Raw genomic sequence first — 17,337 nt, forward strand, 5'->3', positions numbered from 1 at the left:
TTTCTACCTTTATCTCAGTATGGAGAAGCTAAATCAAATATTGTTTCCTTAAAAGATTGAAGACAGAATGCAGTACAAACTCTGGCAGTCAATATGTTTGCAATACTTCTCCCTGGGGTGAACAATTAATAATGGTCTCCAAGAGAATGGGACAGGTTTTCTAATCAATGTTTTTGGTTTTGAAAAAGTACCCTTCCAACATTTCTTTCAATATTAGTTGTTTTCAGTAGCTTCTCATTAAAGAAGGGGGAATCCAGGAAACAAAAGTGAAACAGAAATATCTTCAGATAAGCAGAAGGGTTTAAGACCCCCTTTGTCTCAGGGTTTCTTTTATGTTTGTGATATATTTATTAGACCTTGCCTACTCACTGTGTGAAGGAGCCATTTGAATTGGTGCTCCCTTTAGGGAAATGAGAAGGAGGAGGGAAAGTTGTGTTTACAGAGAAAATGGTGCTTAATCTCTAGGAATGACAGGGAAAGATTATGCAAGCTATAGATAACTCACCTTATCATAAAAAGTAAACATGCTGAACGTAATGTAAAATAAATACACATTTGTCATTTAAACACTTTCTGCATCAAAGTCCCTTGGAATCCCCAGGGACAGGCATACAATTTTAAACTACATCCTAATTATTCTAGTCAAGGGGTGTGTGTGTGTGTGTGTGTGTGTGTGTCACTTATTCAATCAGGTGAGTTTGTGTTTTCCTGGATGTTATACTGGTATTTTCATTGTGATTAAAGCAGAATCTTAAAGATCTCAGTCTTAAATATTTTTGTGGATGTTTCTACAATGGAGTTGTGCACATGGGGCTGCCATGTGCAGCAAACTCTCATGCATTAGACATGGTCTCCAGACCCAGAGTTCAGCACATATAAGCCTGATCTGTGGATCTGTTGACTATAGTACTATATCTACATTCGTGTGTGTGTGTGTGTGTGTGTGTGTGTGTGTGTGTGTGTGATCAAGAACCATGAAACACCTATCTACCAGTACAGCTAATGGAGTTTGTTCTATTAATTGACATTAGACATAAATTTGCACATTCAACGTTCAAACATATTACTTAATGTAACCTCTCCACTGAGAATATTGAGCGGTTGGTATAGCAAGGTCTCAATTTGTGTCACTAACATGGTTCAAGTGTGCTGGCTTGCCCCCATGATTCAGAGGCTGGGGGGGGGCTGGCACTGTGTGATGTGCATACATGCATGATGTGCTGATGTCGCGTGATGAGAGCACAATGCACAGCGTGCACAAGTGATGCAAGCATGTCACATAGTGTGTGCACAGAGGGTGCACATGATCACCACAATTTTTTGGGGGGGACAGCCCCCTCTTTGATTTTTTTGGGGGGGCCCATGGCCCCCATCCCCCAAAGTAGTGCCCCTGGCATAGTTAAAGTAAGGGGTCCATGTTTCTTGGAAGTTGTCTCTATTTCTTATGGCTTTATTCGCCCTCCTGTGTCTGGTGAGAAGCTCAGACATTGCAGTATCCCAGATACAGATATGTTCATTTCCACACAACCACCCACTTCTTATAAAGTGCCTACTGGTATTCCTCCCTGCAGACCATTAGCACATGAGGAAAGAACACTAATGGTTGTTCCACAGTTACCGTATACAGCTCTTCTCCTGGAGATTCATGGGGTCATACCTGACCAAGGTCTTACCATATATGGGGTATCTGTCAGTGGGCCAGGGCAGGTGATACCTATATAAACTGGCCATCCTTGAGCACTATGCACCTTGCGTTTAGGGGTTCTTGTTGTTTTGAAGGAGGGGGATTTGTAGTCCAACATAAAGCAAAAGAAAAAAGGGGATGATTCTAAACAAGTGCTAGATTTGCTGAGAGAAGATCATTTTGTTTCCAGGCCACTGAAAACCCTAATTCAACTACTTTCAGTTCCTGGACTGCTGACCTTCCTATTTTAATGGTTATTTTCCATTTCAACCACCAGGGCTAAATGTCTGCTGTTTCTGGAAAAAAAAAGAAACTAAAACAAGGCACAAGATGCTGGAAAAGTCTACCAGATGCTGAGCTATAAAGTGCAAGCATATGATTTGTGACGTGCCCATAGCCCTAGACCTGCAGATTACAGCTAATCTGCTATCTTGCTGTTTTATCTTAAACCTCAACTTTCTGCTACTGCTCTGCCTCTATGTAAACACAATTAGGGTTTTTGCAGATTATATAGTTTTAATTAAATAAATAAATGAAGGGCTTTTTTTTTTACTGCAGAGCTTTTGCGTTCTTGGCGTAGAGGACATCCTTGGAACATACAGTATGTCTGGCCAACCTAATCATAATGGGCTTCCACCTATCGAGCTGTGCACTGCACATTGTACTTGTAAAGCAATAAATCAGTGTCAGTCTTCAAACAGGGGGTTTATTGCAATTTCAGGGGATTTGTCATTTGCAGGCTAAGGAGTCATGAGCATTAGGGTCTGCTGGGTGGCGGGAGACAGGCTTCTTCCACCAGATACGCATCCTCACCACAGCTAGCAGGCAGCCGGCACCTTAGTGTCCGAGCTCTGTCTGAGATCCAGTTCTCACATACAACCGCTTGCATGAAAATGGGTTTCCTTCTGCAATACAGTGGACACGTTTTGTGTGCAAGAAAGCACACAATTATAGCTCAGCCGTTGTGTGCCCAGATTGCACACTCATTGAAGGTTATGAGTATGAGCTTGCAGCTCAATTATGTGTGCGCACAGGCACAAAGATCCCACACTCACGGAATGCAATGTTGAACCACCCGAATGGTGCTTGGGAAAATAAGGCAATGGGTGAAGGAAGTTTCACACAGTGGCATAGCATGGAGTGGGGGCTGCTGGGGCAATCCCCCCGGGAGCATTTTTTGGGAGGGGAGGCAAAGCTTATACTGCCATCCCTGTGCAACTCCGTGAAGCTGGGATCTGACTAGATCCCTCACAAAGTGATATGAGGAGGGTAGCGTAATAAGGATACCATGCACCCTTTGACACCAACCTTGCCCTCAACCCCAACCTTGCCCTCAACCTTGCACGTGTGTGTGCCCCCGGCACTATGAAAACACACTCCGCTGTTGGTTTCGTATCTTACTCCAGGGTGGAGAACCTCAATCTGGGGTGGGGGGGCTAATTCCTCTCTATCTGGCTCTCAGAAGTCTCCCCCTCTCGGTCCCTGCTTCACAGCCCAAGTGTTTTTACCTAGCTGGAATGAATCATTGAACTCTAACCCTGACCCTTGCTTCCCTGGATGGAGGACAGAGAGGGGTGCACAACTGTGTCTAGAAACTAAAATAGGGACGTGGGTGGCGCGCTGTGATCTGAACCACTGAGGCTCTTGGGCTTGCCAATCGGAAGGTCGGTGGCTTGAATCCCCATGACGGAGTGAACTCCCGTTGCTCTGTCCCACCTCCTGCCAACCTAGCAGTTTGAAAGCACACCAGTACAAGTAGATAAATAGGTACTGCTGTGGCAGGAAGGTAAACAGCATTTCCGTGTGCTCTGGTTTCCGTCACGGTGTCCCGTTGCGCCAGTAGTGGTTTAGTCATGCTGGCCACATGACTCGGAAAGCTGTCTGTGGACCAATGCCAGCTCCCTCAGCCTGAAAGCGAGATGAGCGCTTAACCCTCCAGGAGTCCTTTACCTTTTTACCTAGAAATTATTTGACTGCAGAAAGGTAAAATGCCCATTTTTTTTTTGCTCCTCTCCCCCTTTTTTCCTCTGGTCTCACCCACAACTTGGAAGGGTGTCAAGAAGGGAATGTGGCCTTCAGGGTGAAAAAGGTCTCCCACCCCTGTGCTGAACCATTTGCATGAGAAGTTGCTTCACAGGATAAGTTTGCCATCTGAGACTGCCTTCTTTACAGTTCAGGTAGCTGCCACATCATTATTCACTTATGTGAACGGACCTTAGCTTTATTGTCACTTGACCTGGCACAGACTTTGCCTGAGCCATGTCCTGTTGGTGCCAATGTTACTAGTCAGTGTGCCAAAAATTATTATGCAAATCGAGCTCCATAGCTCAATTTCACAGGGGCAATGAAAATTTGCACATACGAATGGAGACTGAAATAAAAATGTCCCCGGATTGAAAAACAAGACCAGTCTGAAACTGCCAGATTCATTTTTTATTCCTGAAACGCGAAAGCAAACTCATTTTTTGGCCCTGGTATTTAGTCCATTTGCATGGGAAGGGCACCATGAGCATCAAGCCCAAGGTGAAGGAACCAGAAATCCAATAAATGTCCGCCTGCTGAATAACTAGAGTAGTCCCGCGTAGTCATTTTTGTTCAAATAAAAATTTCTGGACATGTGACAGGTACAGGACATTGTAGTGTTGACAGATCTGAAGCGCAGGTGGGTAAGCTTCCTTGCTGAAAAAGCCAACAGGTCAGGAAACATGTGGATCTAATGGGGAGGAAGTGAAAGGAGTGATTCCCGGCTCATTTTCCTGATGACAGGCCTGTTTAAAAAGAAGGCAAGGGGCATTGAAAAAATGAGTTTCACTAGTTCTGGATGTTACACAGTCATGATGAAACTTTAGTTCATTCATGTCTGGGCAGCGGTGGTCTAACCTCAGTTTTCTTCTGTGGTTTATTTCTTTCCTCTCCTTTTCTCTAGAAACCCCGTGAGCCACTGATACAGTGGTACCTCTGGATACGTACCTGATCCGTTCCGGGGTGCCATTTGCAGCCCGAAAAGTACGTTTGCAGAGCGGCGATAGAGCGCGTGCGCGAAGCGTGCAGAACGCTTCTGCGCATGCGCACGTGGCGGAACCCGGAAGTAAGCACTTCCGGGGGCGCTGAATACGCAACCCGAAAATATGCAAACCGCAGCGTACTCAACCCGAGGTATGACTGTATCTGTTAAATTTACAAAGCAAGGGAGTATACTCATGATCATTTAATTGTTAAAGCATAAGTAATCACTATTAAGTGATCCTATATAATCTTAAGTGTACATAAGCGGCAAGACGCATGGGGAATGGCTAAATTTACCTCATACAGTATAATCCTATACATGTTTACTCAGATGTAAGTCCTACTGTATTGAAAGGGGCTTACATTCAGGTCAGTGCATATAGAATTGTAGCCTCAATTGCCCCATAGCAAACAAACTGCTATCACATCCAAAGATTACTTGCTATTATGTGAAACCCATCTGCTATATTTCCATTTAATAAACCTGTTTATCCATGGCAGTACAGAAATAACATTCCCCAAACCTTTTTTAGGGCCCATTCCCTTGGGTTGCATAGATTTGTATTTATTTTTTGGACCATCCTCCCAAGTCAAAATATTTACATTATCCCCCTTGAATATTATCGCTGCAGGTTTGCAAAGCAGCAGTAAAAATATGCATATCTATACTTTAAACTAAGAGCAGCACAGATGTAAATCCAGGTGGAATATATGTCAGCACCTGGATAGTGTATGAATCAAACATGTTTCATGTCCTTTTGCAACACCACTTCTCCTTATACGTAGTTATATGGAAGCTGAAGCAAGCAAGCCCAAGTCTTCAAGGCAAAGGGGAGGAGGAATCCTGTTTTCTGGGGTGAGGGGATGACTAGTATGGTCAAAAGCAAATCTCCAAGCCCAAGCAAAACTCAAGCCCTATTGAGTTCCATGGGGCTTACTCCCAAGGAAATGTAAGATGGCAGCTTTAGTGGCTTTCCCATTCCTCATGCCTCAACAGTTCCGTAACTTTATTAAGTAGGACAGTTATAAGCAAAGTAGAGAGGAGAAGGGAATGGCTCTACCTTCTTTTCTGAGTTCAGAGGGCTAAACAGGAAGCTTTTCATGTTGCCCACAGATACCAGAAATGATAACACAGATGGCAAGCTAGGATCTTCTCCGCCTGGATCTCACTTCTGAACTTGTTGTTTTCAACAATCAAGGAAACAAAAGGGCAGCTTTTTGTCCTGGGCTCCTGCTGCTCCTGCTGCCTCCTGTCCTGTCCAGACTCCTTCAACCAGACCCTCCTGCCTGTCTGCACGAGGTGTTTGTGGCAGGTCTGAGGAAGAGAAATCGTGACTGATGCAGAGGAACAGCAGGAGCGGAAGAAGTGCACTGGGAATGGCTGGGAGGGGTCCGCTCTTCCCTCATTCCCTGCAGAGTCTTCAGAGCAGAGCTCTTGCAAGTTGCGCCTAATGAGATTTGGGCCACCAGAGTAGCAGAGATTGAGTTTCCAGTGTTAGTGGGAGATGTGCGGGTCTTTTCTTTTCTTTCTTTTTTTAAACAGACTTAATTCAAGCTAGAGATCTTGGAAAGGAGTCTTACATAACAAATCTTAATGCACAGGATGTCACTCCTGATTCTGAGAGCAGGATTAAGACATGCTCAACCAGAGTTCAACACTTCATGCATTTGATGAGCTGGGCTCTAGTCCACCAAACATTATTTATTATTTTTATTTATTCATTAAAATATTTGTATGCCACTATTTCATTTAAAATATCAAAGCGGTTTACAAGAAACCATACATATATGCAATAAAGAGCAGGCAAAACATTTAAGCCAGAGATCATCCACTGACTAATGTGCCACAATAATTCTGTTGGGCTCCTCTGGATGCTTATTTAGCATTCATCCTAATTCCCTTGCATAAAATGCGCTGGTTAGACTATGTCTGGTCTATATGGAACATTTGTTTTGATTTGCTTGTGGGGTGTTTATACATCTTCCCATGAATTCATCCCATACTTTTCAGAATGATTCCCCATCACTTTCTTAACTGCAAAGAGTCCATTTTCTTTCTCTCTTTCTTTTTAAAGTGCGCTTTGTAGGGTGACCATATTTCAAAAGTGAATATCTGGACACAAAAAAGTTGTTGCAGGTTCCACTTGTAGTCATTCATATATAGAAATATGCTTTTACTGAAAGTAGTTTCAGTCTTACTCAGGAAGGTATCAAAACTGCCAGGGTACAACCTATCAACCAGACTTTGGCAGCACAATTGCTTGAAAACTTTAAAAATAGGTCAGTTTCACACCTCTCTATCCATCACAACGGGGGAAATGTTTGCAGAAACATGTGGTTGAACTGCAAGCCAATAACTTTCAATTTAGTTAGAAAGCAGAACTTTGACACACATGTAGTCCCAGAGGGAGCTAGAATAGCGTGGAAATGAATCTCAGAAGGACAGCTCCCAAATGGTAAAGGAATTGTTTTTATTCCCCCCCCCCCGCTTTTTGTTTTTTGCCTCTGGGTCTTGAGGCTGAAGCTCCAAGAAATTCACCCCAGAAGAAGAGGGGCGGCATTGGGGAGAAATATCAGGGTCGGAGGCGGGGCTAGCGTGTCAAGCCCCTCCTCCGAAGGAGCGCTGGGCCCGGGGATTGGTCAGCACTTATTTGCAAAACCCCGCCTGGCGGGGAAGACTCTTGCCAGGCTGCTGGGGCGTCGGAGCGCCTAGAGAAGAATCCGCCTAAGGAAGTGCGCTTAGTCGCGCCTGCTCCGCGGATCTTCTGGCTAGCTGAAGCGGTCGGATCTAAGGCAAAGCGGCTGAGGCTTTGGCCCCGCAGCTGATGTTGGGTAGCTTCCCCTGGACTTGACCTGCTCTGTCACCCGCGTTTTGTTGTGGTTCTTGTTGCTCCGATGAGACATGGAGCTGGCAGCGGGACTGGGACTGATCCTGGCGCTGTGGGCTGCCGCGGAGCCCGGGCTGGTTGAGGCGGGTAAGAGGAGCGCACGAGTGTGTGTGTGTGTGTGTGGTTGTTGTTGTTTATTGTTGGGTTGGTTGGTGGGTAACTTAGCAGCAGCCGATCTCCTAGGGGCTCCCCTTCCCCAGGATCCAGGGAATCAGCTCAGCCAAGCTAGACTGGCACAGATCACACTCCCCACCCGCCGCCTCCCCAGGTGCCGAGGAATTCCCTGGGCTGGGGGAAGAAATAGCCTGTCGAAGGATAGATGATTTTTTTGGGGGGGGGCTTTTTGCACAAAGAAAGGTGGAAAGAACCAGCTGCAAGCGTAGTCTCTTTCACTGGAACTAAGCCCCACTGAATTCAGCAGCACTTTCTTCCGAGTAGACGTGGCCGGGATTGCTCTGCTGAGCGCCGATGTTCCGCGTTGTCTTACATAGCGCCTGGCGCACGGGACGGGGCTAGCCGAATCCAAAACGAGCAGGTGATCGTGGCGACGCGCGACGCGGCACGCGACCTTCCCGCAACATGTTGGCATCTGGTCATAGAACCATAGAATTGGAAAGGGTCCCGAGGATCATCTAGTCCAACCCCCTGCAATGCAGGAATATGCAGCTGTCCCTGACTGGGGGAATCGAACCTGCAACCTTGGCGTTGTCAGCACCGCGCTCTAGCCAACGATGGCCAAGGCGGCGACGCCCCGTATCTGGGAATAAGCCCCATTGAATTCAGGACGAGTGATTTCCGAGCAGGCAAGGCTTAGCCTAGTGCCATATGCACAGGGCTGAGAGAGCTGACCTGAAGCTGCTTTGGTTATCTGTATGAGCTGGAGTGGCCCAGCCTTGGGGGCTTTCTCTGTCTAGTTCTCTCCCCCATCCTGCTACATTTCAGCTGAGCAAGGATAGAAGGGTTCTCTCGGGTGTGGCAGACTTTTGCATAAGGTTTTTTTTTAAAATAAAAAAAAATTGTAATTGGTGTTTAGATTCTGTGAACTGCCCTAAGACCTGCAGGTATAGGCCGGTATATAAATTCAATAGAATAGATTTTAACTTTTCTGGGACAGGAGCCTGCCCTCTTTGTCCTCCCTAAAGTACCACTCACACTGATGGTGCAATATTGACCATGGCACTACGCCATCATTTGCAAATAATGTGCATGTCTGCACATGTTCGTGTTGGTATGTTTTTTTAAAAAAAGGACCACAGGGAACCACTGTCAATTACAGGGGCAGGGATGGACAGGCATGCAGTCTTCACATCATCCTTAATAATATTAATATTGATGCTATCATAGGGTTGCCATATTTCAGAAAGTGAAAATCCAGACACAAAAGTTGTTGGCCGTTTTTTGGCTAAGTTGTTGAACTTTTTTCGGGGAGGAGGGGGTCAGAGTTGGTGAGCTTTATCGTTATTATTATCATCAGTGTGTGTGACGTGCTACTTTTTATACATCTTTCCCCTGGCTCAGAGGTGACATTCATGCAAGAAGCAACGTCTTTTTTGAAATACCTCCCAAAGTCCTTGCCAGTTTTGCTTTACCTAACCCTTTGGGATTATCAACCCATTGACACTGCAACCAGTGATACCAGTAGTGATACCAGTGGGACCGGGGGCAGGGAGCGTGCAAAAGGCAGGGAGCCCATCAGTAGTAGAGCGGATGATGCAATGATAAATGGAGCCGGAACCAACGGACAGGCTGAGACAATAAATTATAGATTCACCACCATCTATCTCCTATCTTTAGTTCCACAAAGGGCATCATTGAGACAAAGGATAACAGCAACTAAAACTGATGGAATACACAGAGATGGCGAAACTTACCAGAAGAATAAGAGATCAAGTTGAGAGACTTTTTAAAAAACGTGTTGAATATTATATGAAGACAAATGGTAAACAATTAAAAGCATTAGCAGAATTGACATAAACCCAAGCAGTAAGAAATAACTTAAAGGAAGTGTAAAGGATACATTTGTGAACAGGTTTGAATTGGTGATGCAGTAAAAAAATAGGATATAAAATAAGAAACTGCAGAGAGGGAGGGAGGGAGGGAAGTTGCAGAAATGGTAAGGGAATAATTTCTATTGTTCAAACGTTGTAAAATGCAAAATAAAATTTAAGAAGAGACTTAAGGATGAGGATGCTGACGGGTTGTGCCAATCTCTGGGCTGGTAAGAAGGCAGGCAGGTGGGGCAGGCTCAGGGCAGGCTGAGGTTTGTGGCGCAGCACCCCATCTGCCCAATGGGCCAGCCTCCACTGAGCGCTACATCCTATGGCAGCAAAGTCCATGACAAAGGGCACCCATTTGTATATTCTAAAAACCATTAGCGCCATGCACATGCAAAGATGACAATGGTATGAGTTAAAAAACAAAAGAGAATGCAACAAGGGAAAATCCAGCCAAAGAGCAGTACGCCACCTGGGATAGCTCAGTCGGCAGAGCATGAGACTCGTAATTTGAAGATTGCGGGTTCGAGCCCCATGCTGGGTGAAAGATTCCTGCATTGCAAGGGGTTTGGACCATAGAAAACCTTTATGGTCCCTTCCAACTCTACAATACCACTGACCAAATGCTAACCCAGCAAGTTGGGTTGGCGGAAGGAGATTCTTGGGAGATTTGAACTAATCATTCAAACTGCAATGAAGTTGTTTGTCCAACGACAAAGGAAAGCAGCAAAACAGAAGGACCATGATTATTTGAAGGAGGTCCCCAGGACACAGCTTCTGTGGTCATAGGTAGACTGAGGTCTACCAAATGGCATCTAGTTTTATGTTGTTGGTGCTAATGATGAGGTGGTGAGCATCGCAGGTAAGGTGCAAACCACTCATGCTGCTAATGGTCTGAAGGGCTAAAGGCAGTGGCAGACCTTGGCTCCTCAAATTTCAGTGACATCTTGTGCAACACCAAAATCCAGCACCCCTGCCTCTCACCTTCCCTAGGGTGCCATAGTTGTGGTGTTTGCTGCAAAGCCCCAAGAGTTCAGCACTCGGTGCGAACCGACCAATCACGCTCCCCTTGATCTGTCTTTGCTAAAGGACTCTTTTGGCTTGCTTATGGAGCTTTCTTATTGAAAGCTGGATAACTGGGTTGTTATTATTGCAGTGCTGTTCTATGTGTTGCATAAAGTATGGTGTGTGCTGTGCATAAAATAGGTGTTTTCTCATATTGGTGAGCAGAGGATCAAGGCTCTGGGAATATCACCCCCAATTTTTCCATTAAGCCTGTTTTAAGAAGTTGAGAAAAGACCTGCAGGATCATACCAAAGGTCTATCTAGTCCAGGCTTCTGTTTCACACAGGAACCGATCGGATGCCTTTCAGAAGGCTACAAGCAAAACCATTGGGTCTCTTCTCATGGTTATTCACCAGTGACTGATATTCAGAGCAAGATCAGAAAGGAAGAGTTAGACTTCTTGACTATTTTGAACAATGTTAGGTTTCATATAATTTAGTTTTTCTTTTTAACCCCCCCTCCAATTATTGCTTGTTTGGCTTTCATTGGTGATACCCAACTGGGAAGATAAATCTATGCTTGGCACCATTTCTATCTTCTCTGAGCTTCTGTGATCCACATAAATATATGAATTTGGCAGGTTTGCTCCAAGGAGATCTGAGATGAGGGATACACTTTGAGCACAATCTTAGCAAATGTTTCGTGGAAATTGATGGCAGATAGCAGGGCAGAGTCCTATGCCTGTTTACTCAGAAGTAAATCACAGTAAGTGGGCCTAGGACTGAAGCTGTACAATTCTTGCTGGATGGCTGCTGAGTTTTAGGGATCGGTGAAACCACAATTAAGAGTTAAGATGATACCGTAGATGTAGTGCCAGCAGTCACAATAAAATGACTTGGAGAAGTGAAATCCAAGCAGATTTCACCACAGAGCAGATGATTTAGAATTATTGTTTATTAATATACTGCATTTACTTTAATGCTAAGCTAATATGAGAGAAGCAATTTCATATTAATAATAAATTTAGGATGAAAGGACAATGTGAGGTTGCAATTCTAGTCGTACGCTTACCTGGGAATAAGTCTTTTTGAACTTAGTGCTACTTTTTTCTGTGTAGACATGCTAACAATCCTATAGATGTTTCCTAGCATTCATTTCCCCCTTTGAGCCAGTGGCTGCCAAAACGAAATGTAAAATCTGTCTGAGTGACATACATTCGGATAAAAAGCAACTCATGAATGAAATATTACTGCCGTAGCCTAATAATGATAGAATAATGGTTTGCCAATGGACCTTATTACATTCCATTTTATCTTTGAATTACAGTCTTTCATAGCAGCATTGCATTATTTTCTTCCTCTCCTTGTGTTTGAGTGTTTCTTTGGTATTGCTCATGGAACAGAGTTCCTGTTTCAAGTGACATATCAGATATGAATGACTAAAAGCATCGTTTTGGAATCTCAAGCGTATTTAGAAACCAGGGCTTCTGTTCTGGAAAGCCGTATTCTCGACTTCCATATGTATGAATGTGACTTCCATTATAGGAAGCTGTCTCATCCCTGAGTCAGAAAATTGGCCCGCCTAACTCAATATTGTCTACAATGACTGGCAGTGCTCACCAGAGACTCAGGCAGGAGTTTTTCCTGGACCTACTTGGAGATGTTGAAGATTGAACTGGAGCAAATGAGGTCCTTGACCACTGAGCTATGGCCATCATTGAACTATGGATGCACTTTCATTCCGTTGGGGCATTAATCTGGCTTGCTGGACTTTGCTATTGCCATGAGAGCTGACTGTGTGCCCTAGAATGTGCCCAGTTATTGTCCACTTTATTGAATATTGTGGGACAAGGATCAATAGTTGCCTTTTAAAAAAGCTTGCCTGCCATTCCATTGAGGGGCCATCATTTGAAAATCACTTGTTATCTTAACCCACACAATTAGTGCAATGAATGCTTGGAACATCTTACCTAAACGCCTTAGAACATTTTCCCTGAAATGGATTTCATAGTAAGCTTGCCCTATTTCCCAGACATAGCCAAAATACGGCATTCGGAACCAGTGACTGGGCGAAAATGGCTTCGGTGTGCGGGAAAATACAGACATATGGCAACACATGTCGGAAGTCTAACTCAAAAACGTAATTTGTTTCAGAGTTTTTGAAAAAATAAAAAGCTCAACTTTTGTGTCTGGATTTTCACTTTTTGAAAGATGGCGACCCTATTTTATAGGAACAGATTAATTTTAAGCTCTGTGTAATAGCAAATTTTAAGCTCTTGGGTAGCAAAAGAAGCAACCTCTAAAACTTTGAGCAATAGGATTGAGTGAACTTCAAGAGGAGTTACTACAGCTTCCATCAACTTCTGTTCTGGACTGAAACCCCTACCAGTCCCCTGCCCACGCTAACTGGGGCTGAAAGGAGTTGCAGTCCAAACCACATTCCTCTATGTCCATCTTCACATACACAAACATTGCTCTTAACAGCTGCAGTGGGATCATTCAGCTGTTTTGCAGACCAGACCCTCCCAGTTTAAAGACCCCTTGTTTAGGTCAGTAGTCTAGCGCTTATATTGATGTGTTCCTCAGAATAATGTTGAAGGGGGCTAATTAATTGGAAGCACTGGCAAATGATGAGTTTATAATTAATTGGTCGGTGTGTTGTTGTTGTTTTTAAAAAAGTAAGAAAAGAATTAAGTTGTTCCTGAGAGAATGAGATCATCATGTAGAATCAAGTTCACTTTGTTTCAATGCCCCACATCCTTTAGTTAGACCTTGAAGTTAGCGGTGCAACAAAACAGGAACTCCACCCTTGCTGTATGAATTGCAGAGCTGAGTTGCTAGCCTCTGACCATCTGCCCATTCTTCCTGTTATGACAGAGCTCATGAATTTCTGTGTGATGTGTGAAATCCTTCCTAATTTAACTCTTCAAATGCACAACCCCTATCCCATTGACCCGTGTGCATCAGGCATGGGAGCAAAATTTTCATACGAGTGAGTTATGTATGACACATATAATCACATTTTTGTTGAGTGTGTGAAATTTGGCATGTTCAGTTATTAGGCTTGGGGCTGGGGCAACCCAGTCAGATGGGCAGGGTACAAATAATAAAACTGTTACTTTTCTTGTTGTTATTTTGCAGGCTCATCTGTTTCATTGGATCCACCATCCCTTAGCATCCAAAAATCTGTTATTACTGTAACAGCCAATGATACGCTACAAATTAATTGCAGGTAAGGATGGGGCATCACATTGATGGTTGTGTTTATAAAGTGTGTGTTTTTCCTGAGTCGCTTTCCCCCCCTTTATACTGTGACTTTCTTTGCTATCTTTGCATAATAGATGATAACCGAAAGAGAAGGATGTAAACAAGGAACCAAGGCAAAAACCAAGTGTGTTTAAGCATTCCTGGTTCACCTGTTTAAAGCTTTAGGGCAGAGGTGGGGAACCAGAGGCCTGGGGGTTACATGTAGCCCTCTAGGCATCTCCTTGCAAGCTCTTGGGATTCTCACTTAGCCATACCCTTCCTTGGCCCTGATCTACCCCTTCCTTGAGCACTTTTACATGGCTGGAATGTGCCTTTTAACTGATGATGCCTCTTGCTGATACCCATATTGAGTAGGTCAACACAGCTCCCTGCAGTTTTGGACTCTTCTTTAGGGTGCATGACTATGGACTCCCCTTGGGGGGCATTGCTATGGGATCTGCCATGATAAACTCCTGCATGTCAGAGTATACCATTACTTATACCTCTCATTTTTCCACCTTAGTGGTGAAAGAGCTTTGGAATGGCTTTGGCCTAACAACCAGACCAGTGCTGAAAACCGAGTGACGGTGACAGACTGTATAGACAATGTCTACTGTAAGATGCTCACTCTTACAAAAGTAACAGGGAACGACACAGGAGCCTACAAGTGCCTTTACCAAGACAACCATACAATGTCAAGTGTGTATGTTTATGTGCAAGGTAGGTGCTGACTGGAGTGGTGTGTCACCCCCCCTTAACTGTTTGGGAAATGGAAGATTAAAGCTGCAGATCTATACCTTTGCTTGTCCTGTTGGAGAAATGGGACTTACATCTGAGTAAACATGCATAAAGTTTTAAGGGGCTTTGTAGAGCCTCACATACCCACACTCCCTTGTGAGCAAAGAAGCTTTTTGTTGACCCTGGCATTTCCTATAGAGAGGACTTAAGCTTCCATTCTCAAGGCAGATAATGGGTGCTTGGGCATAGCTGCCAAGTTCTCCCTTTTTTAAGGGAAATTCCCTTATGCTGAATAGGCTTCCTTGTGAGAAAAGGGAAAACTTGGCAGCTATGGTGCTTGGGGCTTTCTATATTTATGTTAATAATTGATGATCATAGAATTGTAGAGTTGGAAGGAGATAATCTAGTCCAATGCCCTGCAAGGCAGAAATAGGCAGCCTTCAAATACAGGGACCAAACCTGCAAGCTTGACGGTCTCAGCACCACACTCTAACCAACTGAGCTACCTAGGCTCACTAAATTTATTAAAAGTTTCTATATATTAAAATGATACCAAGATGGTGTACAATAAAACGACTCAGTACAAAGCAACAATTTAAAAACGATTCTATGCCCAATAAAAACAATTCAATAAAAGCTACATATCCCAATCACAGGAACTGTTCGGTATCAAAATAAGTTGTTTCCTTGGTGCTCGTAATCAGCAGTTAACACGGTAAGCTGGAAGAGCCGTGGCCGACCAAAATAGTGTAGTTGGGTTTATCAGCAGTGGCTAAACATTTTGAACCTGAAGGCTGTGACCAAACCCACAGCATGTGTGCTGCTGCAAAGGCCACACACATCACATGCACACACCAGAGCACACAAACCTGCTGGTGTCTGCATCAACCACACATGGACATAGGCCAGACACAAGAGCCTACCTAGGAGTTGGCGCAGGCTCAGTGGGGCACAAAAATCATGCCTCTCCACTCTGGCTCAGCTCCTTTGGCAAGGGAGCAAGGACGCCTCTGGCCAGACAGGATGTAGATCACTCTTTCTCCCATCCTCAGATCAATCATCTGGTTAGCAGGGGAATGAGGTAATCTCAGTCCTAATCATTGTGCTCAGCTGGGCAGAGAGTTTGAAACTTGCCCATCTGCCCCTGTGCTATGATCAGGATACAGATCTGTTGGGGGTTCCACCTGCCATTAGTTCCAATGTATTAGGACTCCAATCTCCTAACACGGAATCACTCATTTACACTGTTGTACAGTGGTACCTCTACTTACAAATAACTCTACTTACGAATGTTTCTACTTACGAATGGAGCTCCGTCCGCCATCTTGGATGCAGTTTAGATAGGATTTTTTCTACTTACAAATTTTTAGATAGGGTTGCTTCGACTTAACGAATTTTTTCTCCCAATGCATTCCTATGGGATTCGACTTACAATTTTTTTCCGACTTACAAATGTGCGTTCGGAACGCATTAAATTCGTAAGTAGAGGTACCACTGTATATAATTTTGCTTTTAAAATTAAGAAGTGTTTGCAAACTGGTTGTACTGTATTTATTTGATCCCCACCCCCTACTCCCCTGCAGATGTTACAGACCTTCCCGATTGCCGGTCTCCATTTGTGACTTCCGTTAGTGATCAGATTGGTGTGATATATTTAACTGGAAACAAAACTGTGGTGGTACCGTGTCTTGGCTCCACGTCAAATCTGAATGTATCTCTGTATGCGGTAAGACAAAGGAATTGCTGCCTTTCGTCCATTGTCTTAGTAGTTCTCACTGTCAAACGGACATGGTATCATGAAGGGTACCAGAAGCATTACCATCCTCCCAGCGATGCTGAGCTCATTGGAGTGGAGATGGGGTAGGGCAAGGAGGCAGTGGCCCCACATGTCCAGGTGCACTGTCACCCTAGAGCTTTCCTGACCTAACCCCTTCCTCCTTGACCTGTCCCATCCTTGTTCCAAGAAATATAGTGCTGCCACCAGAAAAGCATCTGCTGTCCCCATGTCTAATTGCTGCTGACACCGTCACACTTTCTTTACATTTGGAGGAGGGGTTGATGGCAAGAGACTATGTTGGGGGGGGGGAATGAAAATGTGGTGGACAACTTGGACATCCTTTCGGTTCTCTGGGACAGTTTAACCGATTGATATATCCTGGTGTCCATGCAGAAGTACCCGGAGAAAATATTTGTTCCTGATGGCAAATCGATTACATGGGACAGTCAGAAAGGCTTCACTGTTCCCACCAACTTGATCAACGATGTGAGCATGGTCTACTGCAAAGCGAAGATAGATGGCAAAAGTTACCAATCTGTGATGTACATTGTGGTTGTTGTAGGTAAGCCGTTCTGTAGCCATCTTATTTGTTACTTATATTTTGTTTAGCTTAATGGAAGGGGGTTCAGCAGAACAGCATGAAGCTGCGTTGCTTAACATGACCATCATCTTTCTAAAACTAAAATGGTATGGATTTCAACTAATGTGGCTGTCCGATACTGTCTGGGTGAGAGCCAGAGGAAGAAACCCAAACAGCGGTGTGCAGTCAGTGGACTAGGTTAGTCCCCTAAATGTTCCTCTGGCACCTCATTCCCAAAGCTTGGGAAGCTTCTGCCTGGCTTAGGGAGGGAGGTGCAATGCTCACATGTGAAACATCCCACCCCCCCAATCACCCTCTCAAGCTGGCACCTCTAGCCCTAACTATTCCCCTGCGATAAATTTCACCGCATGTCACTGAATCCAACCAGATTTCTTAAATTAATGTGAAAACCACAGAGGA

General features: G+C 44.4%; 1 protein-coding gene across 3 annotated transcripts in view; it reads left to right on the forward strand.

Annotated features, from left to right (window-relative positions):
• Nucleotides 1–7,388: 7,388 nt before the first annotated feature.
• KDR (kinase insert domain receptor) overlaps nucleotides 7,389–17,337 on the forward strand; it is a 45,241-nt gene continuing 35,292 nt past the window's right edge. For 2 of the 3 annotated variants that reach the window (XM_088659292.1, XM_088659300.1), the window contains exons 1-5: nucleotides 9,421–9,517; nucleotides 13,718–13,808; nucleotides 14,346–14,542; nucleotides 16,144–16,286; nucleotides 16,731–16,899. In XM_088659292.1, coding sequence (XP_088515418.1) covers nucleotides 9,421–9,517; nucleotides 13,718–13,808; nucleotides 14,346–14,542; nucleotides 16,144–16,286; nucleotides 16,731–16,899 — 697 coding nt within the window. Of the gene's footprint in view, nucleotides 7,666–9,420; nucleotides 9,518–13,717; nucleotides 13,809–14,345; nucleotides 14,543–16,143; nucleotides 16,287–16,730; nucleotides 16,900–17,337 lie in introns of those variants that run through there. The other variant, XM_035112537.3, reaches the window with a different exon arrangement.

Source organism: Zootoca vivipara, chromosome Z1 (genome assembly GCF_965207765.1).
Source record: "Zootoca vivipara chromosome Z1, rZooViv2.hap1.1, whole genome shotgun sequence".
In the NCBI taxonomy this organism is placed as follows: Eukaryota; Metazoa; Chordata; class Lepidosauria; order Squamata; family Lacertidae; genus Zootoca; species Zootoca vivipara.